At 41.4% G+C, this 26350-nt stretch overlaps 1 protein-coding gene across 1 annotated transcript in view; it reads left to right on the top strand.

Moving 5' to 3' along the window:
• Nucleotides 1-21116, top strand: part of ITK (IL2 inducible T cell kinase) — a 75154-nt gene extending 54038 nt beyond the window's left edge. The window contains exons 9-17 of the mRNA XM_003268572.3: nucleotides 3745-3827; nucleotides 5687-5820; nucleotides 7273-7347; nucleotides 9618-9789; nucleotides 10257-10473; nucleotides 11710-11774; nucleotides 11865-11983; nucleotides 14838-14995; nucleotides 18609-21116. Of these exons, the coding sequence (XP_003268620.2) occupies nucleotides 3745-3827; nucleotides 5687-5820; nucleotides 7273-7347; nucleotides 9618-9789; nucleotides 10257-10473; nucleotides 11710-11774; nucleotides 11865-11983; nucleotides 14838-14995; nucleotides 18609-18683 (1098 nt within the window). The 3' untranslated portion in view covers nucleotides 18684-21116. The remainder of the gene's footprint in view (nucleotides 1-3744; nucleotides 3828-5686; nucleotides 5821-7272; nucleotides 7348-9617; nucleotides 9790-10256; nucleotides 10474-11709; nucleotides 11775-11864; nucleotides 11984-14837; nucleotides 14996-18608) is intronic.
• The last annotated feature ends 5234 nt before the right edge of the window (nucleotides 21117-26350 follow it).

Raw genomic sequence — 26350 nt, 5'->3', positions numbered from 1 at the left:
AGCCCAGATTCTGGATAGAATCGAATGACATTTTCTTGCTATTTTTCACTTTTTTTGTATGCTGTTTTGAAATAATCGCTGTATTATTTCTAGGTGTATTTAGAGTCTTTTTATCTAATAAGTATAGGACCTTCAAGAGATGAATTGCTGCATAGTATTCCATGGTGTATATGTGCCACATTTTCTTTGTCCAGTCTATCATTGATGAGCATTTGGGTTGGTAAAAGGATGAGTTCATGTCCTTTGCAGGGACATGGATAAAGCTGGAAAACATCATTCTCAGCAAACTAACACAGGAACAGAAAACCAACCACTGCATGTTCTCACTCATAAGTGGGAGTTGAACAATGAGAACACATGGACACATCACACACCAGGAATATGGACACATCACACACCAGGGTCTGTCGGTGGGTGGGGGGCTAGGGGAGGGATAGGATTAGGAGAAATACCTAATGTAGATGACGGGTTTATGGGTGCAGCAAACCACCATGGCACATGTATACCTATGTAACAAACCTGCACGTTCTGCACATGTACCCCAGAACTTAAAGTATAATAATAATACAAAAAAGAGATGAATTGATTCATTACACCTTTTTATGAACTAAAACTCCTGGTGTACTGCCCCACACATGTTTTGCCACTAGACTATAAACAATTTATCTTGTTCCTGCTGTACCTAGGCACCCAAAAGTGTATCTAGCACCTTGTAGTTGTTCAATAAATATTTGTTGAATGAATGAATGAATGAATACATTGAAGGCTTAATAAATGTTTTTAAACTAACAATTCCGCTTAAGGGGGACCTGGGTGATCATAACCATCACTGCAGGAGCTTTTTAAAATTACAAATTCGTGGACTCCAGGCCTATCCAGTCAGAACTTCAAGAGGTGGTACCCAAGTTATTCTGGGACTTACCCACATTTGGGAGCCACTAAAAAGCATCTCTTAATGTGCCATATCAGTTCTTCCAATGTTGCCTCCTCCCAGAAGTCTCTCATGCCTTCCCTCACCCTAGCTATGGAACATGGTTTTTCTTGTTTTTGAACCCTTATGGGTCAAATGTTATTATCAGTATTATTACTTCTCCAGTGGCTCTGTTCTCACTCTGCCTCCAATCTCAGCAGTTTCTCTTCTGTCTTTACCCATCTAGGTAGATGGTAAATTCCTTGCAAGCGGGTAACTCACTTAGAACACCTTACAGCATCTCACACATAGGGTGATCTGAAGTTCAGACATTCTAAAGTGTCATTGAAGACTCAATGTTGACTTAATAATTGGTTTGTTTCAAGAGAAGAAATGCACCACCTCCAGAACGAAAAATGGCTGTGTCAGAGACACTCTTAAAGTATAATGCAGTGTAACAAGACTATGAATTATCAGTCCATCTTTTCAGAATAACTTACCCTGTGTGTTGAGATTATCTTCTGAAATGTCGCCTTCAAATTATATGAACAGAAAGAAAGAAAAATACTCCTAACACAACCAACATGTCTCAGATGGAGACTGACAATGGAATAATTACTTCCAATAAGTAGCAAACATAGCATGTGATAATAATGGCCAATTATAACCCTAATAGTTCTTGTCCTAGTATTGTATTCCAGGAGCAATTCTAGGCATATTACGTTAGTTCTCCCAACAACCTTCCAAAGATCATTTTACAGATGAGGAAACTGAAGCTCATACAGTTACTCATCTTTATAAGTTCCTTTTAAGGCCAGGCACAGTGGCTCACACCTGTAATCCCAGCGCTTTGGGAGGCCGAGGCAGGCAGATCACTGGAGGTCATGAGTTCAAGACCAGCCTGGCCAACATAGTGAAACCTCATCTCTACTAAAAATACAAAATATTAGCCAGGCGTGGTGGCGGGCACCTGTAATCCCAGCTACTCGGGAGGCTGAAGCAAGACAGTTGCTTGAACCCAGGAAGTGGAGGTTGCAGTCAACTGAGATTGCGCAACTGCACTCCAGCCTGGGTGACAGAATGAGACTCCAGTTTCAAAAAAAAAATCCTTTTAAACCCAGAGATTCTAGAATTCAAACAATTAGCATGGGCCACTGTCTGTGTGTGTGCATAGATGTGTGCCCATAGGCAAACTATCTTTTTAGTTGTGGGACAGAGGAATTTGTGTTGTTGTAGGTTCTATATACTTTGTTCCTTATACTCCAAGTGTATGCCCTCCACACAAGGATCTTGTCTAACTCTGACCTTTACTTAGGGCCCTCACTATGACTAAGTTAAGTGAATCATAATATTTGGCTTAACAAATGTTACCAGCGCAAATTTACAGCGGGGTAGGAACAGAGTGTTAGATATGAAGTACTTAAAATAGACTTCAGATTTTTTAATTTCCACCAAGAATGAATAAAATGGTATGTCCATTTATTAGTGCTTATTTCATCAGTGCTGGCAGAATTGTCAGGGTGGCGAAAGTTACATTCTCAGGTCACTCCCTTCTTCCCACCTCTCTCATGAAACCAGGAGCTTAATGTTCTTTTTCCTTCCGCCCTGCAGCCAAATTCTCACTCTGGAAAGGGCCTAAGAAATATGTTATCATTAAGAGAATCCTTATACACTGTTGGTAGGAATGTTCATTAGTTCAGCCGCTGTGGAAAGCAGTTTGGTGATTTCTCAAAGAACTAAAAATAAAATTATTATTCAACCCAGCAATCCTATTACTGGGTATATACCCAGAGGATAATAAATTATTCTACCTAAAAGACACCTGCACTATTCATAACAGCAAAGACATGGAATCAACCTGAGTGCCTATCAACAGTGGACTGGATAAAGAAAATTTGGCACATGTACACCGTGGGGTACTATGCGGCCCTAAAAAAGAACAAAATTGTGCATTTTGCAGCTACATAGATGCACCTGGAGGAATTATCCTAAGTGAATTAACACAGAAATGGAAAACCAAATACCACATGTTCTCACTTATAAGTGAGAGCTAAACAGATATCAAGATAGGAACAATAGACAGCGGGGACTCCAAAAGTGGGAAGGAAGGGAGAGTGGCAAGGATTGAAAAACCACCTATTGGGTAATATGTTCACTATCTAGCTAATGGGTTCAATAGAAACCCAAATCTCAGCAACACGCAATATGTCCATGTAATAAACCTGCACACATACCCCCTGACTCTAAAAAATTTTTTAAAGTTCTATATTCCCATTAAGACACGGATGAAGTTTTCAGGACAGTTTTGTGCCTTTGTAGGGAAATGGAGAAGCAGCTTCTAACATTCTTTGAAAGGAGGCATCCTGGAGTAGTAGACCAAGGCTGGGCTTTGCTCACATGCCAGAGTTCAAATCCCAATTCTGTCACTTTCTAGTTGTGGGTCGTGGGAATGCCACTTAAGCTCTCTGGCACTCAGTGTCATCGGCAGTTAAGGATACCAATATCCAGATGGCAATATTGTGGTAAGAGTTGGAAAATATCTGTAAAGAGTCTGATACATGGGGAGCTCTAAAAGGGCAGAGCTTACGTCTCTGTCTCCATTCATGGTTCATGTCAGCACAAGAACAGTCTGGGATCCATGTAGGAGACCAAGAAATATCTACTGAAAGACAGGAGTAAATGAAACGGTAGCCATTCTTACTGAAATCTGCTCTATGCCAAGTCGGCCTACTTCTGCCAAGTATTTCCTGCTTCTGTGGGCAAGAAAGTGGAGCTGGAGGCATAAGCCTGGTTTCCTGAGATCACTAACTTTCCATTCTTTCTAACCATTCCAGGGCAAAGAAGGAGCCTTCATGGTAAGAGATTCCAGGACTCCAGGAACATACACCGTGTCTGTTTTCACCAAGGCTGTTGTGAGGTATGGAGCTAACTCTGCTCAGCAAAGTGGAGAGAAACACTTCTGAAGCGTGTGAGCATTGGGGTACAGACAACAAAGTTAGACAGTGCAAGAGGCAGAGGCTCACCAGAAATGATCTGTTTTCCCTCTTTACTCTGAGAAAACCAAGGCCATGGAGATCAAGGATAGAACGTAAGAGACTTAGAAAGTGACAGAGCTGGGAGTGGATGCCAGGTCGTCTTTCAATTAGCATCTCCAATTTTAGAGTTCTAAAGACATAAAATACTTGGCACTGTATTGGATGAGTATATAATTTAATACATAGAATAACAGAAGAGATATTTCTATCTGGAAGCAAAAATATATGAACTCCAGTTCTGGCTCTGCTCATGAAACTACCTACCATTAACTGAGTCTTTATTATGTGCCAGAAAATATGCAGACCATTTCCAATCCTAAGAAGCCCTGAAGGCAGGTATTACTATGCTCATTGCACACAGAAGAAACCGAGGTTCAGGAGCTGATGGTGCCTCCCTATGGCCGTGGGTCTGGAGGCGCCAAGCCACATCCAGGCTCCAGCCAACTTGACTGCAAGATCCTTGCTGCTTTTCTGCCCCTCTGGACCTGTTTCTTCTCTGTAAAACGTCTAAGAACCCATCTAGGTCTCAAATTCCCTTCTAATTAGAACATTAGTTAAAACTAAGCTGTTTGATAATGACCAAAGTGCAGTCAGAGTTAAGAGGAGAGACAAATAATTTCTAAGGTGACTTTGGAAAATTTTTTTGGAAGACTGAGGATGTGAGCAGGACGTGGAGCAAGGGCAGGTGGCAAAGAGGAAGGGCCCGATCCAGGGATAGGAGGGAACACAGTGTACATCACAGAGGGGCCGTGCCTCTGCCATGGCTGGGAGACAGTAAGGAGGTGACCTGCAACCCCACAGGTATGATGGAGAAGGGATGAAACATGAAGTCTGTGTCAAGTTTCCCCACAACTACCCCCAGCTTCAGGGACTCTCTAGGAGGCCTTCCAGGACTAAGACTTATTGAGATTTAATAAGCAAAGTGATACAAAGCAAAATCAGCAAAGGGAAAAGACACATGGGGCAAAATCTAGAGGAAACAAAACACAAGCTTCCGAGAGTCCTCTCCCATTGGAGCCAAACAGGACGTGCTTAATTCCTCTAGCAACAAGTTGTAACCACACGTTAGCAGTCTACCAGGGGAGCTCGTTAGACTCAGTGCCCCAGGCTTTTATTGGACGCTGTTTCCACAGACAGCCCCTGCCTAGCACATGCCAAAATTCCAGATACCCAAAAGGAAAACAAGTGTTCACCATAAAGCACATTGTTTCTAGCAGACAGTTTAGGCAAGGCACAGCTCGCCACTCTTATCAGTTAGGGAAAGAGCCCTCCCGAAATCCAAGTTCCCAAACACCAGCCAAGGGTTCACCATGGAAGCAGGCCTTTCTAAGGAGGGTAGTCAGGCCTGTTATGTTCATCCTCTGCAGCATAAAGTCAAATAAGGGTGAAGGGGTCAGAGAGGCTTTCTCAATGTATGCTGACAATCAGTTAAATTCATAGAACAGGCAAGGCAAACACAGCAAATATTTCTATTCCCTCATTTTGTGGCAATGGAAGAACCATCACCAATCCATCACAGCATTGCTGTCCACTGGGTCCAGACACAGCCTCAGAGTCCTTTTTAACACAGTACTGCAGCACCCAGGCCCAATCTGTCAAGACCGACTTATAAGTTGAACAATATCTGCCATCTTGTGAGAGGTTATAAGACAAAGATAATAAGAACTTAATACTAGTAGACTTTTTTGTGTCTCAACATTGCTTCTTAATAATCACTACATTTGTGTTTCATTTGTTTAAGTGAGAACAATCCCTGTATAAAGCATTATCACATCAAGGAAACAAATGACAATCCTAAGCGATACTATGTGGCTGAAAAGTATGTGTTCGATTCCATCCCTCTTCTCATCAACTATCACCAGCATAATGGAGGAGGTAAGCTCTAGAGCAGGGGTGGACCGGGGCCGCCCAGCAGGAGGTGAGCAGCAGGTGAGCAAGCATTACCGCCTGAGCTCCGCCTTCTGTCAGATCAGCGACATTAGATTCTCATAAGAGTGCAAACCCTATTGTGAACAGCACTTGTGGGATCTAGGTCGTGTGCTCCTTATAATAATCAAATGCCTGATGATCTGAGATGGAACAGTTTCATCCTGAAAGCAACCCCCTGCCACACACATCCATGGATAAACTGTCTTCCACAGAGCCGGTCCCTGGTGCCAAAAAGGTTGGGGACTGCTGCTCTAGAGGACAAAGCCAGAGGGCACCTGGGTTAGGCTTTTTTGAATTGCTATCAAGGAATACCGGAGGCTGGGTAACTTATAAAGAAAAGAGGTTTAATTGGGCCATGGCTGTATAGGAAGCATGGTGCCGGCATGTTCTTGGCTTTTAGGGAGGCCTCAGGAAGCTTTCAGTCATGGCAGAAGGCAAAAGGGGACCAGGAGTATCACATGGCAAGAGCAGGAGCGAGGAGGGAGAAGATGCCACAGACATTTAAACAGGTCTTGCATGAACTCAGAGTGATAACTCGTTTATTATCACAAGGACAGTGACACCACTAAGGCATTTGTGATGGATCCCACCCAATGACCCAAACACCTCCCATCCCACCAGGCCCCACCTCCAACATAGGGCTTTTCTTTTCTCTTATTCCCCTTCCTTTCCTTTCCTTTCTTTTCTTCTTCTTTTTTTGTTTTCCTTTTGAGACAGAGTTTTGCTCTGTCACCCCAGCTGGAGTGCAGTGGCTCAATCTTGGCTCACTACAACCTCCACCTCCCAGGTTCAAGCAATTCTCCTGCCTCAGCCTCCTGATTAGCTGGGATTACAGGCATGTGCCACCACACCCAGCTAATTTTGGTATTTTGGTAGAGACAGGGTTTCACTGCATTGGCCAGGCTGGTCTTGAACCCCTGATGTCAGGTAATCTGCCCGCCTCAGCCTCCCAAACTGCTGGCATTACAGGTTTGAGCCACAGTGCCCAGCCAGGGATTACATTTCAACATGAGATTTGGAGGGGACAAACATCCAAACTATATCAGCACCCACACAGGAGACTTAATGAAAACTGGCAAAAGCCCACCCTGGCTTCTTTTTGACCATAAATAATAAATAAATATACAAATAGAAAAATATGACAAATATTTAATTATATTATATATCTTCTATTAGCAAGCTATCTTGTGGAAATAATGGAATTTTACCACCTGCCCATCTGTGCTTATGATGTTTTCAAGGAGGATGTGGTATCAGTAATTAGGCTTTGGGATTTGTTTTCCGGAATAAAATTAGCTTTTGCATCTGATTATTATTATTATTTTTTTAGTGATTTAAGTTAGATAGTTGCTACAGCAAAGCCCTAACCACTGCTTCTTGGCTTTTCAATCAACCCAGGCCTGGTGACTCGACTCCGGTATCCAGTTTGTTTTGGGAGGCAGAAAGCCCCAGTTACAGCAGGGCTGAGATACGGTGAGCAGTACAATCAGGAATGTAAACTCATGTCCCTAAAGGTCTGGGGCAAATTCTGAATAAACTGGCCATGAGCCTACCTGTTCCTCAGACTACAAATCACCATTAAAACAAGTATTTTATATATCTAGAGATGATGGCACTAATGAATATTTACATTGTGTGTAAGAGAAGTACATACATAAGCACATTTCTCTAGGTCAAACGAGTGGCCATTGGTTTTAGTGAAGAGTTCATTAATGAAGTGTTTGTTAAGCACCTACTTTGTACAGAGCACCCTACTAAATGCTATTAGAAAAATATTAGAAAACCATGCCTTAGCACTGTGTTTCCACCTATCTTCTAGAACTTTTATATCATCTAGTTGGTTGAGTAGCAGACTATTGCAAGAACTGCAAGCTGACAGCATCTAGAAGTGTTTGTCTGCATAAGAGAGTGTCAAAATTCTTTGGAATGCCTTTAGGCGTGGCATGATCTCCAGTGCTGAAGCCCCCACTATGTTTTCTTGTCCTGCGGAATTGCTTCACTCGCTTGGGGTTATCTGCCTGGACTCTGAAGGCATTTGGCTTTGCATCCCTTGGTCCCAGCTGTGTGCTGCCTGTGGAGAAGGCTGGTCTAATTTTCATTTCTTATCTCCTAGGTTGGTGGTTCTCAAATTTCAGTGTGCATGAAAGTCTTCTAGAATGCTTATTAAAAATGTTGACTCCTGGCTCCTATCCAAACACTCACCAAAACACAATCCTTGATAGGGTCCTGAAGTCTACTTTTTTTTTCTGGCATGATCTTGCTCTGTCACCCAGGCTGGAGATGCAGTGGCGTAATCACGGCTCACTGCTGCCTTAACCTCCTGGGCTCAAGTGATCCTCCCACCTCAGCCTCCCAGGTAGCTGTGACTACAGACACACACTACCATGCCTGGCTAATTTTTAAAAATTTTTTATAGAGCCGGGTGCGGTGGCTCACGCCTGTAATCCCAGCACTTTGGGAGGCCTAGGCAGGCGGATCATGAGGTCAGGAGATCAAGACCATCCTGGTTAACACGATGAAACCCCGTCTCTACTAAAAATACAAAAAAAAAAAAAAAAAATTAGCCGGGCGTGATGGTGGGCCCCTGTAGTCCCAGCTACTTGGGAGGCTGAGGCAGGAAAATGCCGTGAACCCAGGAGGCAGAGCTTGCAGTGAGCCGAGATCGCACCACGGCACTCCAGCCTGGGTGACAGAGCGAGACTCCGTCTCAAAAAAAAAAAAAAAAAAATTTTTTTTTGTAGAGACAGGGTCTCACTATGTTGCCCTGGCTGGTCTTAAACTCCTGGGCTCAGGCAATCCTCCTGCCTCAGCTTCCAAAGTGTTGGGATTACAGGCAGGAGCCACTGTGCCTGGCTGAGTCTACTTTTTAAACAAGCACGCTAGGTGATTTTGATACAGGTGGTCAGAGGGCAATACTTGGAGAACCACTGCCACGCATGGGCTTCTTTATCCCTAACTGGCACCATGTCCAGCACACAGTAGGTGCTCAATACTGCTTGCTGTTGAGTCTCTGCCTCAAAGCAGTGGAAATCTGGCTGTTTAGGTACCAGACCAAGTGTTGGGGAAAGATAATGCCTCTTTAGCCTCCTTATGAAAATAAGGGTATTCTAATAAATGTAGAATCTTAATGTTTCCCTGCTGGATGGGATTTCAGATATTATCTGGTCAGCCCACTCATTTTGTTGGTGAGGAAATTGAGCCTCGGAATCTCGTATTTGTTTGTTAAACATTTCTTGAGAGCCTCCCATGTGCCAGACACCGTGCTAGCTTGTGCCTCTGCACAAATTCTCTTTAAATCTATCTCTTTAACTGCCCCTCCGCCCCGGTAAGGCCTAATAGGGTTCTGTGTATATAGCAGGTGCTCTTAATAGATGAATGAATGAAAGAATGATCAGCTCAAATGAAATTTACTTAGTGTGAAAAATGACAATAAAAACTTTACAATCAGACATAGAAAATGGGACATTGCAAGAACGGTTTCTTTAATATTTTGATTAATATGGTTTCTTTAATACCTTGATTAATGCCACTCTCCTTCTTTCCATGTTACCTTCCCACACAGATTTTCATAGTTTTCTAGCATATCCTATGTTATTATGTGGGAAAAAGATAATTTATTTGCCATCTTTCAATTATATTAACAATAGGCTAAAATTCTAGTTAGGGCTTTATAGTCCCCTGGTATCCCAATACCTTATATCTATCGCTTGCTGACCCCAGAGAACTATCTCTCTCTCTTCCAGGGAAATGGGTGATCGATCCCTCGGAGCTCACTTTTGTGCAAGAGATTGGCAGTGGGCAATTTGGGTTGGTACATCTGGGCTACTGGCTCAACAAGGACAAGGTGGCTATCAAAACCATTCAGGAAGGGGCTATGTCAGAAGAGGACTTCATAGAGGAGGCTGAAGTCATGATGTGAGTGCTCAAAACAAGGATATGCAGAAACTCTGCGGGGAACATCGGTTCCGTGTTCTTGAAATGCCATTCAAATGCCCTGTGGTACTATCTCCCTGTGCAAACTCCTGGCAGTGGCTTCCTATCGCAGAGAGAATAAAATCAAACTCTTCACAGTGGTCTCCAAGGCCCGCCATAATCTGATCATGCCCACCTCCCCCTTCTCAGCTCCTACCCATCTCTCCTCCGGTCCATGACATGCCAGCCACACTGGCCTCTGCTCATCTTCACACACACAGCTGACTCCTTGCCATTTGTCATGTCTCAGCTCCAATGACATGTTTTTGTTTTGGGGAGGGAATGAATATTATTTTCATCCAAACCATAAATTAGGCAAAATGACCATTGGCTATTTTGGTACCATGATATTTTCGGCATTTTTGGGAGACTGAGTTTAGGCCATCTCACCCCTTGTCTTTTTCCTCCAGGAAACTCTCTCATCCCAAACTGGTGCAGCTGTATGGGGTGTGCCTGGAGCAGGCCCCCATCTGCCTGGTGTTTGAGTTCATGGAGCACGGCTGCCTGTCAGATTATCTACGCACCCAGCGGGGACTTTTTGCTGCAGAGACCCTGCTGGGCATGTGTCTGGATGTGTGTGAGGGCATGGCCTACTTGGAAGAGGCATGTGTCATCCACAGAGACTTGGTATGAGCATGCAGGGTGAACACCCACAGGTCCAGGGTAAAGGGACAGGTCTCACTGAAATGACTGGGAATGCATTAATAAATAATACATCACAGGCAATCTCCTTTCCTTTCTCAGCTTCTCCCTTCCTTCACCTACTTCGGGTGGTCCTAGTGGAAAGGGCTTCATGAGGACTTACTTCTGGGCTCGGATCCCAGCCCAAACTCTTTCACCTCCTGCATTTCAGTTTACATTCTTCCTAAATGGAGATAACTGCCACTCCTTCTTAACCTCTCTGTGACTCAATTTCCTCCTGGTAAATTGAGGAAACTGAGTTTGTCTGAAGGTGTTATTCAAGGGTCTACCAGAATCACAATGGGGAAGCCCTTAAGCTAGTCTCAGAATCTCTGGTGGCTGGGATTCAGGAATATTCATTTTAACACATTCCCCATATGATTTGTATGCACATTAAAATTTGAGACACGTGGCCGGGTGCAGTGGCTCACGCCTGTAATCCCAGCACTTTGGGAGGCCGAGGTGGGCGAATCACAAGGTCGGGAGTTCGAGACCAGCCTGGCCAACATGGTGAAACCCCATCTGTAATGAAAATTCAAAAAATTAGCTGAGCTTAGTGGCGGGCACCTGTAACCCTAGCTACTTGGGAGGCTGAGGCAGGAGAATCACTTGGGGCAGAGGTTGCAGTGAGCTGAGATCAAGCCACTACACTCCAGCCTGGGTGACAGAGTAAGACTCCATCTAAAAAAAAAAAAAAAAAATTGAGACACACTGGGGTGTCATCTCTAAGGGCTCTTTCAATGCAACATTCTATAATACTAATTAGGGGTCAGGTACTCTCCCTACTGAAGAACAGTTTTAAGAGGATTAACAACATCAAAACATTCTTAATTTAGTCAACTGGGAGACGCTTTCTTCCTGTTATCCCTGATATTAACATTTCCTATCACATCAGGTTGCATTAGAGCCTATCTTTGGTTAGACAACACCAAGGATTTCTAATTAGAACTCAAGAATGAAGATAAACTTACTCATCTTGATAGTGGATCTTACACATTCAACTTTGCAGTTAACTTCCAGCAGGCATTTGTAAGGCTTAATTAACATATGTAAAGCTCCATGATGCCCTTGTATGACAGCACTGCAGTAAAGCAAAGGACTATGATTATAGGAGACTCCTTAACTACTGATGACTCATCAACAGTTTTCCTCTCCGCCTTTGTTTGCCTGTCTCCTCTCCAGGCTGCCCGAAATTGTTTGGTGGGAGAAAACCAAGTCATCAAGGTGTCCGACTTCGGGATGACAAGGTAAAAGAGGGATGTGGTGCCAGTGAAGTCTCAGGAATGGGACTCAGGCCCCTGGAACATTCTGACCTTCTCTCTCCACTTTCTTCCCAGGTTCGTTCTGGATGATCAGTACACCAGTTCCACAGGCACCAAATTCCCAGTGAAGTGGGCATCCCCAGAAGTTTTCTCTTTTAGTCGCTATAGCAGCAAGTCGGATGTGTGGTCATTTGGTGAGTGTCTTGCTGGGCGCCACCGCCCCATGATCTGGGCTGCAGGCCAGCTGTTTCCTTTATCAAATGCAGACAACCCTACCCACGCCAAACCCTGTATCATATCATGTGGGTGTCCCACTGGAGGGTTGCATAAGAAAGGCCCTGAAAACTATGAAAGGGCCTTCATTATTTTGTTTGCTTTTAGAGATACTGGACGTGGTTGTGGGAGTTAACTAAAAGTGGAGACAGCATTCTGGTGCCAGCTGCTGTGAAGTCAAAAGCTGGAGAAGTCAGGAGATTCAAATATGAGCCCCTCGAAGGCAGGGACCATGTTTTGTCCAACACTACATTTCCATACTTATCTCTCAATAAGTATTAATATTTATTCATTCATTCAACAACAATTAACTGAGCATCTATTCTATGCCAAGGGCTAATCTAGGTGCTGAGGATGCAGTGGTTCATAGAACAGAAAAGACTTCTATTCTTTTGGAACTAAATTTGAGATGGGAGGGGAGACAGAAAATCACAAAAGATCATAATAACAATCATAAACAATAATAATAATAAACAAGCTAAGGGATAGAAGATAAAGCCAGGCAATCATAAGTAGATGCTATGAATAAAATAAAACAGTAATGAGGCAGAGTGACTAGGATAGAAAGAGGGTCTGCTTTGAATAGTGTGGTGTGGGAAGGCCTTTCTCAGAAGGTAATTCTTGAGCAGAGACTTGAATGATAGGAGGGAGCTGTCACCATTTGAATAGCCAGGGAACAGTGTCCCTGACAGAAGGACCAGCAAGTGCAAAAACTTGGTGCATCCAAAGAACAAGGGGTACTGCCTTATTGGGAGAACAACAGGCAATGAAGCTGGTAGGCCATGATAAGGAATTAGAATTTCTAAAAAGTGCAAATGGCCATGAATGGATGAATGATGTTGGTATGGCAGGATGTGCAAAATGTTCTTGCTGGATTTGTCATGTCACCTGAAGTCATAGTTGGTGCATACTAAAGTGTGCAAAAAAATATACCAGACAACCTCTTTGATTTGGATTACAAGAAGAATTATACTGTGGACAGAAACTACTTGAAGATTGATTTTTGCCATTCGGTATGAAGGAAGGGTTTGACAAGGGCTTACTAGTAGTAGAAACCAGGGGGAGTTTGGCTAGGTAAATCTTTTAGGAGAAGAATGAGTGTTAAAAATCTTCTGCAGCATTTTAGACTATCCATCTCTAGGAGCCAAGTGGTTTGTTCATTATGAGTCCTACCTGTTTCTTTAAACAGTACCCTATTAACCAACCCTTGCAGCCACTTTGTTAACCAGGTTTAAGTTACAGAATGGACTTGAAAGAAATTGTACTAACAGCATTCTTGGATGACTCTCCTCTCCCCAGTGTGTATAACTAGGAAGGTTGGGGCTGATGTGCAGTCATCTCACTATGAGTGATGAAACTGATCACACTGTACCTAGCAAGGGCCCCACAATGAGACATTTGGAGCAATGGCCACTTTAGCACATTCACCTTCTGACTCTGAATGGGGTTTATTCAGCCAAAGGGTGTCAGCCTGGGAATTTCCTGCGGCATCTTACCATTAGAGGATTGGGCTGAAATTCATCCCTGCCTAGGATATATTATTTGAAGAGAGTCCAGAAATGAAGTTGAAGGATGGATGCAGAATAGAAAGAGGTCAATGAAAAAAAGTGTGAAAAAACTGGGGGTACTAGCCTAAGCAACAGAAACCTGGATGAGCTGAAAGCTCCATGCCTGCATCAGCCCATTGGACTTTGTCCTGTGTTTTAAGTTTCTTTGCCCTAATTAGCGGTGTGCTATTCAGAACAAGTCAAGCTCTTTGTACTTCACTCAATTTTTTTATCTATACATTTCTCATCTATGCATCTATGTATTAAAGCAATCATTCTGAAACCATGTTTTAGCAGCAGCAGATTTTCAAAAAATTTTCACTAAAAAATATGGTGTCTTGGGGTGATAAGCATTCTTATTTAGGGTCAGATTCTGAATTTCCAACTCCTGAGGCACCTCTGAGTAACACCTAGAGATTCTGATCCACTGGGTCTGGGCTAGGGCCCAGGAATCTGCCATTGGAACAAGCCTCTGAGATGATTTTATTCAGGTGTTTTGGGGATCTTGCTTTGGGAATGTCTACTCCAAGATTCTGTGGAACAAACTTTGAAAAGCTCTGGATTAGCTGATTTGCAAGCAGCCTTCTTGCTTTGACAACCTGTGAATATATCAGCACATGATAAAGACAAAGCTGGCTGTGACATTTCTACTAAGGGCAGAAGAGGAAAAGAAAGGGATTAAATCAGAGGTCAAAAATAGGCAAGAAAAAGATGTGTTTTGCTTGGTCTACATGGTATTTTTAAAATTCAACAAGTTCAACTCTTAATTTTTGACTTCTTTTTTAAAAAATCAGAAAATGTGACAATTCCGATCCCTCATTTTCATGTGCCATACTTTGGTTGGAGTCAAATCATAGCTGTCTCCTTAAGACAGAACTGTTTATCTCATTTTACACAGTCCTCCCCAATCCTTATAGTGTCACACCTCCTGCACTCCATTCATTTACATCCTGCATCTTGATGTTTGAGTCTACAACTGTTAGTTGTAGAATTTGAGTTTGATATAACAAAGGGTCCATCTTGAAAATCCCTCTCCACTAAAAAGGTTGGGAAATTTCCGTTCTTCAAAAATAGGACAGGCCTAACAAGCCTCAGGTAGACTTGATGTACTTCTGGAGGTAGCACGTGAATCCTAATGCAAGGAGTCTGTAATTTCTAGAGGCAGGTTGGTTTGTTTGCTATCTGTGGGCTTTGTCATTCACTGTGCTGTGCTCACCATTTCTCGTAGGTGTGCTGATGTGGGAAGTTTTCAGCGAAGGCAAAATCCCGTATGAAAACCGAAGCAACTCAGAAGTGGTGGAAGACATCAGTACCGGATTTCGGTTGTACAAGCCCCGGCTGGCCTCCACACATGTCTACCAGATTATGAATCACTGCTGGAAAGAGGTCAGTGGAGGAAGAGCTTCCCCATGCATTGCCGTATACAATTTCAGGACCTGCCTCCTTCCCTAGAGAAAGGAACCCTCTCAGAAGGATGAGGCAGGAGGGATAACTAATATAGATTAGCAACAACATGACTTTGAGGATCTATTAAAGGGATAGATCCCCCATCCCTAAAGGAGCTGATGGCGACCTTAAATATTATTTGGTTTGCTACACAATGTCACAAGCTATAAGCATAGCTTCAGAGTGGAGGATGGGGTGTGGCCTATGCCAGCTTCCTTCTTGATTTTCTGAAAAGAGAAAAAAAGTCTGTAACATCATAAAACCATTAAAAGCACAGGAAGTTAGTTCTATAACTTGGGGAACAAAGTTCACTTGCACTATGAAAATATTAAAATGGCTTAATTTGAGTTCATTTTATTCATTCTGCATTTAAAATGGGGAGCCAATTACTCTGTACCCACCCAGATGGCTCATTTACCCTATGGCTTGGATTGCAGGCCATGGCTTGAGCCCCATCACTATGAGTCTTAGTCTTTGCTGAGTTACAAAATCATACATTTCAGCCAAAGTGGAAAGTTGCTGAAATAGAGAATTAATAAAAATTCAGGTCATTGTAGGACAACAAGGTGGAATACAAAAAATTTAGAACACTAGGATTTTGTCTCAGCTTTACCATTTATTTGCCATTAATCTTTGACAATTATCTGAACTTCCTTTTTCTTACTGTTAAGAGAATTAAATAATGCTCGGTCTATGAGTTCATAGAGCTTTTATAATCAGAAACAAAGAAACGATACAGACATAAACAAGGGCATAAAACAAATCTTATCCACTTCATAAGGATTAGCTACAATAATAATAATGATGGCTGATATTCAGTTGGCACTTTTTTCCTCTTTTAACCATCATTTATTGATTTTTTAAATTAATAGACTTTATTTTTTAACAAAGAGTACAGAGTTCTCATATACCCACCTCATTTGAACAGTTTCCCTGTTCACTAACATTTGGCATGAGTGTGATACATTTGTTACAATTAGTGAACCTCTATTCATACATTATATTAACTAAAGTTCATAATTTACATTAAGGTTCAGTCTTTGTGCTGTAGAGTTGTGTAGGTTTTCACAAATTCATAATGCCATGTATCCATCCTTATAGTATCAGACAGAATAGTTTTACTGGCCTAAAAATCTCCTGTGCTTCACCCATTTATCCCTCTCCTCATCCCCAAACCACTGGCAACTACTGATCTTTTCACTGTCTTCTTAGTTTTGCCTTTCTCAGAATGCCATATATTGGCATCATACAGCATGTAGGCTTTTCAGACTGGTTTCTTTCACTTAGTAATATGCTTTAAGGCCCCTCCATGTCTTTTCGTGGCTTAATAGCTCATTTCTTTTTGTTGACAAATAATATTCCATTGTATGGATATATCATAGTTTGTTTATCTACTTACCTACTAAAGGAAATCTTGGTTGCTTTTAGTTTTTGTGTTTCTTTGTTTGTTTGGGTTTTGGGGGTTTTGTTTTGTTTTTTTGAGATGGGGTCTTACTCTGTTATCCAGGCTGGAGTGCAGTGGCGCAGTCTCAGCTTACTGCAACCTCTGCCTCCCAGTCTTAAGCGATCCTCCCACCTCAGCCTCCCAAGTAGCTGGGACCACAGACATGTGCCACTACGCCCAGCTAATTTTTTGTATTTTTGGTAGAAACGGGGTTTTGCCATGCTGCCCAGGTAAACTCAGGCAATCAATCCACCCACCTCAGGCCTCCTGTGGTGCTGGGATTACAAGTGTGAGCGTTCAGGCAGACTGGTTTCTTTCACTTAGTAATATGCCTTTAAGGTCCCTCCATGTCTTTTTGGCTTGATAGCTCATTTCTTTTTATTGCTAAATAATATTCCATTGTATGGATATACCACAGTTTGTTTACCTATTTACCTGCCAAAGGAAATCTTGCTTGCTTTCAGTTTTAAACAATTATGAATAAAGCTGCTATAAATGTTTATGTGCAGATTTTTGTATGCACATAAATTTTCAACTCAACTGGGTAAATGCCTAAGAGTATGCTTGCTGAATCATATGGTAAGACTATGTTTAACTTTTTAAGAACCTGCCAGAGTGTCTTCCAAAGTAGCTGTATTATTTTACATTCCCACCAGCAATGAGAGTTCCTCATTAGCATTCATTGTTTTGGATTTCAGTGGTTCTAATAGATGTGTAGTCATATTACATTGTTTTAACTTGCATTTTCCTAATGACATATGATGTTAAGAATATTTTCATATGCTTATTTGCCACCTGTATATCTTCTTGGTAATATCTATTCAGATCTTTTGCCCATTTCTCAATCAGGTTGTTTGTTTACTTATTGTTGAGTTTTAAGAGTTCTTTGTATATTTTGGATACAAGTCCTTTATCAGATATGTGTTTTGCAAAATTTTCTCCTAGTCTGTGGCATGTCTTCTCATTCTCTTGACAGTGTCTTTCACAGAGCAGACTTTTAAAATATTTTAACAAAGCTCAACATCAACTTATTTATTCATGAATTGTGCTTTTGGTTTACATCTAAAAACTCGTTGCCAAGCCCAATGTCACCCAAATTTTCTCCTGTGTTATTTTATGGAAGTTTTATAATTTGCATTTTACATTTAGGTCTACAATCCACTTTGAGTTAATTTTCCTGAAAGGTGTAAGGTCTGTGACTAGAGTCATTGTTTTACATATGGATGCCCAATTATTACAGCACTGTTGAAAAGACTATACCCTTTCTCCTATACCCTTTCTCCTCTGTTCCTTTGTTAAGTATTAGTTTACTATATTTATATGGATCTATATCTGGGCCGATCCATTAATCTGTTCGTTTATTCTTTCACTAGCATCATCCTGTCCCATTACTGTAGCTTTAGAGTAAGTCCTGAAGTCAGGTAGGGTCAGTCTTCTAGCTTTGTTATTCTTCTTCATTATTGTATTGGCTCTCTGGGTCTTTTGCCTCTCCATATAAATGTTACAGTCAGCTTGTCAATATCTACAAAATAACTTGCTGAATTTTTATTAGGATTGTATTGCATCCATAAGTCACGTTGGGAAGAACTAACATTTTAACACTATAGTGTCTTCCTGTCCATGAGCATGGAATATCTGTCCATTTATTTAGATCTTCTTTGCTTTCATTAGAATTTTTAATTTTTTCTCATTTAGATCCTATAGATATTTTCTGAGATTTATACCCAGCTATTTCATTTTTTGGTGTTCCTTAGCATTAATTTCATGATGTATTTTTATATGTGATTTATTGAATTCTCAAAACAATTTCATGAGGTAGATACTATTATTATCTCCATTTTACAAATGACAAAACTGAGGTTCAAAGAGGTTAAATAACCTGCTCAATGTCACACAGCTAATTAGTGGTAAAACTGAGATTAAACACTAGTCCCTTGGATTCCAGAATACCTGCTGTTAACAACTATGACAATGTATATGGAATACAGTCAACATGGAAGCACATACGAAAATCCACAGGGGATGCTGCTATTAAATTCTGGTTTGTTTTGGATTTACCTATGACCCACAAGTCCAAAGAACTTACAGAGTTCTTTTTTCCCTCTCCAGAGACCAGAAGATCGGCCAGCCTTCTCCAGACTGCTGCGACAACTGGCTGAAATTGCAGAATCAGGACTTTTGTAGAGACCGAGTACCAGGCCACACGGGCTGGAGATCCTGAATGGAGGAAGGATATGTCCTCATTCCATAGAGCATTAGAAGCTGCCACCAGCCCAGGACCCTCCAGAGGCAGCCTGGCCTGTGGCATCAGTCCCTGAGTCACCATGGAAGCAGCACCCTGACCACAGCTGGCAGTCAAGCCACAGCTGGAGGGTCAGCCACCAAGCTGGGAGCCGGGCCAGTACAGAAGTGATCTCTCTGCCCTTCCTCTAGCCTCTTGTCACGGTGCACAAACCCCAACCTGACAGCTTTCAGACAGCATTCTTGCACTTCTTAGTAATAGAGAGAGACATGAGCAATAGAGAGAGACAAGACCCAGATTGCTATTTTTATTGTTATTTTTAACATGAATCTAAAGTTTATGGTTCCAGGGACTTTTTATTTGACCCAACAACACAGTATCCCAGGATATGGAGGCAAGCGGAACAAACAGCATGACTCTTTTTCTAAGAAAACTGGTGAGTTAAGTAAGGTTAGAGTGAGTGTGCTCTGTTGCTGTGATGCTGTCAGCCACAGCTTCCTGCCGTAGACAATGATAGAGCAGCTGCTCACACAGGAGGCCGGATATTCTGAGAAGCAGCTCTATGAGGTTTTACAGAGTACGCAGCTACCTCTCTCCTTGAAGGGAGCATGGTGAGACCCATTGGATGGATTGGGGTGAACAGTTCAGGTCCCATGCTTGGAGCATTGGGTATCTGATGTCTGCGCCAGAACAAGAGAACCTCTGACGGTGGAGAACCATGTGATACAAGAAGAGATCTTAGGTTTTATCACTCCCAGGCTCATCTTTTATACCAAGCTGTGCAGGTGACTATGTCTCCTTTTCTGCACAGAATGCTTCCACCAGCATCCTGAGAAGAAATGATTACTTCTGAAAAACATCCTTTTTTCCAGCCTCTGGGAATCAGCCCCGTCTCTGCACTATCCGGTCCTCATCAACAGAGGGCAGCATTGTGTTGGTCAGTGTTGCCTTGGCGAGCAATTGAAACTTGTTTAGGCCCTAGGGTTGAGCAATTTTAAGGTTGAGACTCCAAGTCTCCTAAAATTCTAGGAGAGAAATAAAGAGTCTGTTCTTGCTCAGACCATCAGGATGGAAACAGTCAGGCACTGACCGGGGTGCTTCCAAGAGGCATGAGAATGTCTACTCTGGCTTGAGCACTTCTATATGCAAGGTGAATATGTACTGAGCTAGGAGACTTTGCTGCAAAATCTCTGTTCACCCTGGGTTCACATCCCCATGAGGTAGTATTATTATTCCCATTTTACAAATAATGTAACTGAGGCTTTAAAAAGCCAAGACATCTGCTGAAAGTGACGGAACTAGAAAGTCTAGAGCTGGTATTCTAGCCCAAATCTGTCTGACCCCAATACACAGATTCTTTATTCTTATTCGACACTGCCTCCTACTGAAAATGAAAGGGATTGCAGAGGAAATAAATACAGCAGAGAGGAAAGATGGAAAGCCAGTAAAGAAGTCAATATAGAACCACTAGCGAATAGTGCTGCTCTGGCACAGACCACTGTGGTTGATGGCATGGCCCTCCAACCTGGAATAGGATTTTCCTTTTCCTACTCTGTATTCTTACCTTGGTCATGTTAATGACTTTGGAGTTATTCAGTTAATGAACCCTTTAATTCTCACAACAAACCAGTCATATTGCTTGAAGCCATTTATAGACGAGCTTCAAAGCAACTTTAAAAGATTCTTCCGTAGAAGTATGAGTTCTTCCTTTAATCATCATTCCAACTTTCAGCTGTAGTCTTCTTGAACACTTCATGAGGAGGGACATTCCCTGATATGAGAGGATGGTGTTGCAATTGGCTCTTTCTAAATCATGTGACGTTTTGACTGGCTTGAGATTCAGATGCATAATTTTTAATTATAATTATTGTGAAGTGGAGAGCCTCAAGATAAAACTCTGTCATTCAGAAGACGATTTTACTCAGCTTATCCAAAATTATCTCTGTTTACTTTTTAGAATTTTCTACATTATCTTTTGGAACCCTTAATTAGAGATGATTTCTGGAACATTCAGTCTAGAAAGAAAACATTGGAATTGACTGATCTCTGTGGTTTGGTTTAGAAAATTCCCCTGTGCATGGTATTATCTTTTTCAAGCTCAAATTCATCAAATCCTTAACTGAACATGTGTAGATACTTCACCTCCCGGTGTTCTAGCCCACAAAATGGGCTTCCTGCCTGGTTTTTCTCTTCTCACATTTTGTAAATGGTCCCCTGCGTTTGTAGAGAACTCCCTTATACAGAGTTTTGGTTCTAGTTTTATTTCTTAGATTTTGCATTTTGTACCTTTTGAGACTATGTATTTATATTTGGATCAGATGCATATTTATTAATGTACAGTCACTGCCACTGTTCAAAATAAAAATGTTACAAATACCTGTTATCCTTTGTGGAGCACACAGAGTTAAAAGTTGAATATAGCAATATTAAAGCTGTGTTTTAATAAATATGGTGCATAGGGCCTGGGTTCCATATTTATTTAAATCACAAACTCTCAGAACTTTTCCTTAAGTAAAAATGGTTACATTGTTTCATTTTCCACAGACAATTAAAGACTACATATCATTGAACAACATTCATTCAACAAGTAAATATCAAATGCTCCTATGGTTCATGTACACAGTTCAGTGTACGTATCCTCATGAAAACAAAGATGGAAAAGGCATAGTCTTTACTTCTAAAATATTCCTAGTCGGATTGAAAAGGAAAACATATAAAGAAATAAAATTATAATGGAACAATTAGGGCAACAACAAAATACTGTGGTCAAAGAAGAGAAGAGCCCAGAATAAGTGATGAAATCTATCAGGGAAAGGATGACATCAAAGGAAACTTCTTAGAACCCTGCTACTCAAAGTGTGGTCCCTGGACCAGCCGCAATAGCATCACCATGTTGTTAGAAATGCAGATTCTCAGGCTTCTTCCTCACCTACTGAGCAAGAATTGTCATTTTAACAAGATCTGCAGGTAATTGTATACACATTAAAGTTTAAGAAGCACTGTCGCGAGGATATACTAACCCAGTTTTGAAGATAAATTTATGAGATATAAGGTAAGTAAGTGGGCAGAAGTAAGAGAAATACTTTCCAGGTAGAGAGAACAGGAGGTATGGGGAAGCTATTGTCAGTTCACTATTGCTGGAGCATGCACGCATGTGTGCATGTGTGTGTGTGTGTGTGCGCACGCGCGCGTGTGCGTGTATTTTCTCAGCAAGGGTAAGGATGATAGAAGAGGTGGGTAAATTGAAACTGAGTCTATAAATCTAGGCAAGAACTATACTTTAAAAGACCAAGAAGTTGGAATTTCACCCTATAGGTAAAGATGTCATTGCACAGGAAGAGAAGGTCAAATTTGTGATGTGTTTAAGAATATATTCTGCCAGCAGCATAGTGAATGGATTTGAGAAAGGCAAAGCCAGTGGAAAAGAAACTAATTTGGAGATGGTTTTTGCCTTGTTCACAGTACCATATTATGTTTCCTAATCATTCACTGTCATCTGTCGTGTGGGTGACATATGGAAATTGTAATTTGGAGTACGTCATTCACTGTTGGATAGCAATAAAATAGCTTTCCCTCTTAAAACCCCAGTAATACAAAGGCTGGGTGGTTATAGTTTTGGTGTGCTGAGCACTCTGTGCCTTTCAGTCCACCAAATGCCCAGCTCCATTGCAGGAGCCAGGTCACGCGCCAGTCAATCACTGAGCATGGATGAGAATGCCAAAGGCTTCCACGCGGTCCTTCCTAGAACTCACCTCTGTGCTTGAATCCCACTGCCAAATAGATAAATAAATAAATAAATAAATAAAACGGCCCCCAAATGTAGGGCTGACATGCTGTCTAGTGTTCCTAACTGCAAGAAAACTGTTAGTTCAATAAGTTTAATGAGGGATGAGTTATAATACTGTGGATTGTGAGTTCAATGTTAATAAATCATTAATATATATTAAATAAGGGTTTTTTTAACAGAAACATGCATAAAACAAGGTTATGTATTGATCAGTTGACAAAAATGTGGTGAACAGGGGCTTGTAGGAACCTAACCCTTTATTTCCCCTAGAAGCAATGGTTCAGTATTTGTTAACTCAGTGTCCACGGCAACGTTACAGAACATAATTACTGAATAATAAGAACCGACTATAATTGCAAAGAGCTGTTGTAGGTTATGCAATGTAGCTATAGTCACAGTACAGCAAGAGCACAGAGAATTAAGTAAACACACCTAAGGGATCAGGAAGGGCCTCACAGGAGAAGTGAAGTTTGAGATGTGCATTGAAGGGTAAATGAGAGTTCCCAAAAAGGAGAGGGTCTGGAAGGACATTTCAGGTGGAGAAATTAGCAGGCATAAAAATGCATCTTATTCCAACTTCTTCCCCTGCATTATTTTCATGTTATGTCTAGGACCCTCGAGGCCCAAACCAAGTGCTGGCCACAATCACACGAGAGACAACTGAAGGAGTCAAGCACAGTTGACCTTGAACAACATGGAGGTTAGCAATCTCAACCCCTTGCACTGTCTAAAATCCACGCATAATTTTTTAATGCTCCAAAAACTTAACTGCTAATAGCCTACTGTTGACTGTAAGCCTTACTGATAATGCAAACTGTTGATTAACACAATTTTGTATGTCTTATATTTATTATATACTGTATTCTTATAACAAACAAAATAGCTACAGAAAAGAAAATGTTATTTAGAATATCAAATGGAAAAGAAAATATATTTAGTATTCATTAAATGGAGGTGGATGATCATAAAGGTCTTCATTCCCATTGTCTTCACATTGAAAATGTTGAGGAGAAGGAGGAAAAGGAGAGTTGGTCTTGCTATCTCAAGGCTAATAGAAGCAGAAGAGATAGAGGAGGTGAACGCGAAGGCAGGAGAACCAGGAACACTCAATGTAACTTTACAGAAACACATCGTAATTTCTGTCTGAATTTTTGCCTTCTCATTTCTCTAAAAATGTTTCTGTATAATACAAATCCTTCTTTCACTATTTGCCTTAGTTTCAGTGCCCACATCATAGAAGGGTCATGTCATAAAAGAAGTCAAAAGTCATCTTGAGTAACCAAAACCCTTTGCCCGATTGTCTAACATCAATTTGTTTTCTGATATTGCCTCTTTTACATCTTCTTCCTCATTGTCTGGTGCTGGTTCAGTAGCACTCATCTCCATCCAGTTGTCATCTTCTGTTAATCCCTCTGGAGTGGCATCTATTAGTTCTTGATTTCTCCAAGATCCATATGTTGAGACCCTTCACACATGCACCTCACCCACCTTTTTGCATTATGCTCAATCTCTTTCATGATTTTCTTGATTGGCTCTGCTGTAAATCCTGTGAAGTTATGCACAACATCTGAACACAGTTTTCTCCAGCAGAAACTTGTTGTTTTGGGATTGATGACTTTCATAGCTTTTCCTGTAACAATGATGGCATCTTCAACAGCGTAATCCTTCCAGACTTTCTTGATGTTCTATCAGGGTTCTCTTTCATAGCATTGACAATCTTTTCCAAAGAGTACCATATATAATGGGCATTAAAGGTCCTTATGACCCCCTGATCCAGAGGCTGGATTAGAGATGTGTTTGGGGGCAAGTAGACCACTTTTATGCCTTCAGTGTTGAACTCATGGGGTTCTAGATAACCAACGAGCATCCTTCAATATCAGAAGAACCTTGAAAGGCAGACCCTTAGTGGCAAGGTACTTCCTGACTTCAGGGACAAAACATCGATGGAACTAATCCAGAAAGAGTTCTCATTGTCCAGGCCTTCTTGTTGTACAACCAAAAGACTGGCAGCTGGTGTTTAACATTTCCCTTCAAGGCTTGGGGGTTTTCAGCTTTATAGGTAAGGGCAGTCCTGATGATAAGCCTGACTGCATTTGCACAAAACAGCAGAGTTAGCCTATCCTTTCCTAAATCCTGGTGCTTGCTTCTTTTCCTTACTAATCAATGTTCTTTGTGGCTTTTGTTTCCCCCTAGAATAGAGTGCTTTCATCCAAATTAAAAACCTGTTCAGGCAATTAGTTATCCTTTCTCCTCCATGATTTTGTTAATGGCATCTGATAACTTGTCTGCTGCCTCTTGGTCAGCAGAAGCTGCTTCTCCTGTTACCTTGATATTTTTTAAGCCAAACTTCTTTCTAAAATTATCAAACCATCTTTGCTGGCATTAAATTCTTCAGCTTTAGATCCTTCACCTTTCTTTTGCTTTAAGTTGTCATATAATGACTTCACTTTTTCCTGACTCATATTAGAGTCTATGGGTATGTCTTTCTTATAGCAATCTTTATAGCAACGCACCCACCTAAAACCTGCATTTTTAATATGAGCTAAAATGGTATTTAACCAAAAGTGCAAGGTTTTCATACCTGCTGGGAGCTGCAGCCATGGCTTCATGAATTTTCTTTCTTCTTTCTTTCTTTCTTTCTCTTTCTTTCTCTTTCTTTCGTCTTTTTCTTTCTTTCTTTTCTTTCTTTCTTCCTTTCTTTTTACAGTGGTCCTTATGCTAAATTCATTCATCTTAAAATGATGGACAACTGCAGCTGCGGACCTCAATCTATGGTACATATCAAGCAATTCAGCTTTTTTCTTGTAATGTCATGACTTTTCTCTGCTTTTTGGGAACACTTTCAGCATCACTAGTGTCACTTCACGTGGGTTCCATGGTGTTATTCAAGGTTTGCTGTATTACACTAAACATGATGAAAAATGTTTCACCATAAGAACCAGGAGATATTACATTTTACCCTGATATCCAATAAACTGGAGAGATGAATTGCTCACTCAGAGATGATTAGCATCACACAGCACTTGAAGTGGATACTGGCAACACTTGAGTTCACCACAATAGCAACAAGAGATGGCCACAGGCCAGGCGTGGTGGCACACACCTGTAATCCCATCACTTTGGGAGGCTGAGACAGGAGGATCACCTGAGATCAGGAGTTGGAGACCAGCCTGGCTAATATGGTGAAACTACATCTTTACTAAAAATACAAAAATTAGCCAGGTGTGGGGGCACATGCCCGTAATCCCAGCTACTTGGGAGGCTGAGGCAGGAGAATCACTTGAACCTGGGAGGCGGAGGTTGCAGTGAGCCAAGATCACACCACTGCACTCCAGCCTGGGCGACAGAGTGAGACTCTGTCTCAAAAAGAAAATCATAATAATAATCCCATTTCCGAGCATTTATTATGTACCAGACTCTGCTTAGTGTGTTACATTATCATTTCATATAACCTTCACAAGAATCTAAGGGATATACTTTTTTGTTTTGTTTTGTTTTGCTTTGCTTTGTTTTGAGACAGTGTTTTGCTCTGTTGCCCAGGCTGGAATGCAGCTGCACCATTTTTGCTCACTGCAACCTCCACCTCCTGGGCTCAAGCGATTATCTTGCCTATAAAATGAGGCAATTTTGAGCAAGTAGTCAGGTTCTATCTACAGAATGGCCAATGTAAATTCTGTAACTGACTATCAAGTTTATCTTTTCCTGCCACCCACATAAATACTTAGAACCAAATGTATTAGCAAGCTCATAGCAAGTAGAGTTGTGATTGATTTTTGTTGTTTTGCTTACATTTTGGTCTTAGGTACATTTGATTCTCCATCT

Source organism: Nomascus leucogenys, chromosome 2 (genome assembly GCF_006542625.1).
Source record: "Nomascus leucogenys isolate Asia chromosome 2, Asia_NLE_v1, whole genome shotgun sequence".
Taxonomy (NCBI): domain Eukaryota; kingdom Metazoa; phylum Chordata; class Mammalia; order Primates; family Hylobatidae; genus Nomascus; species Nomascus leucogenys.
This window is presented reverse-complemented; position numbering and strand designations above follow the sequence as displayed.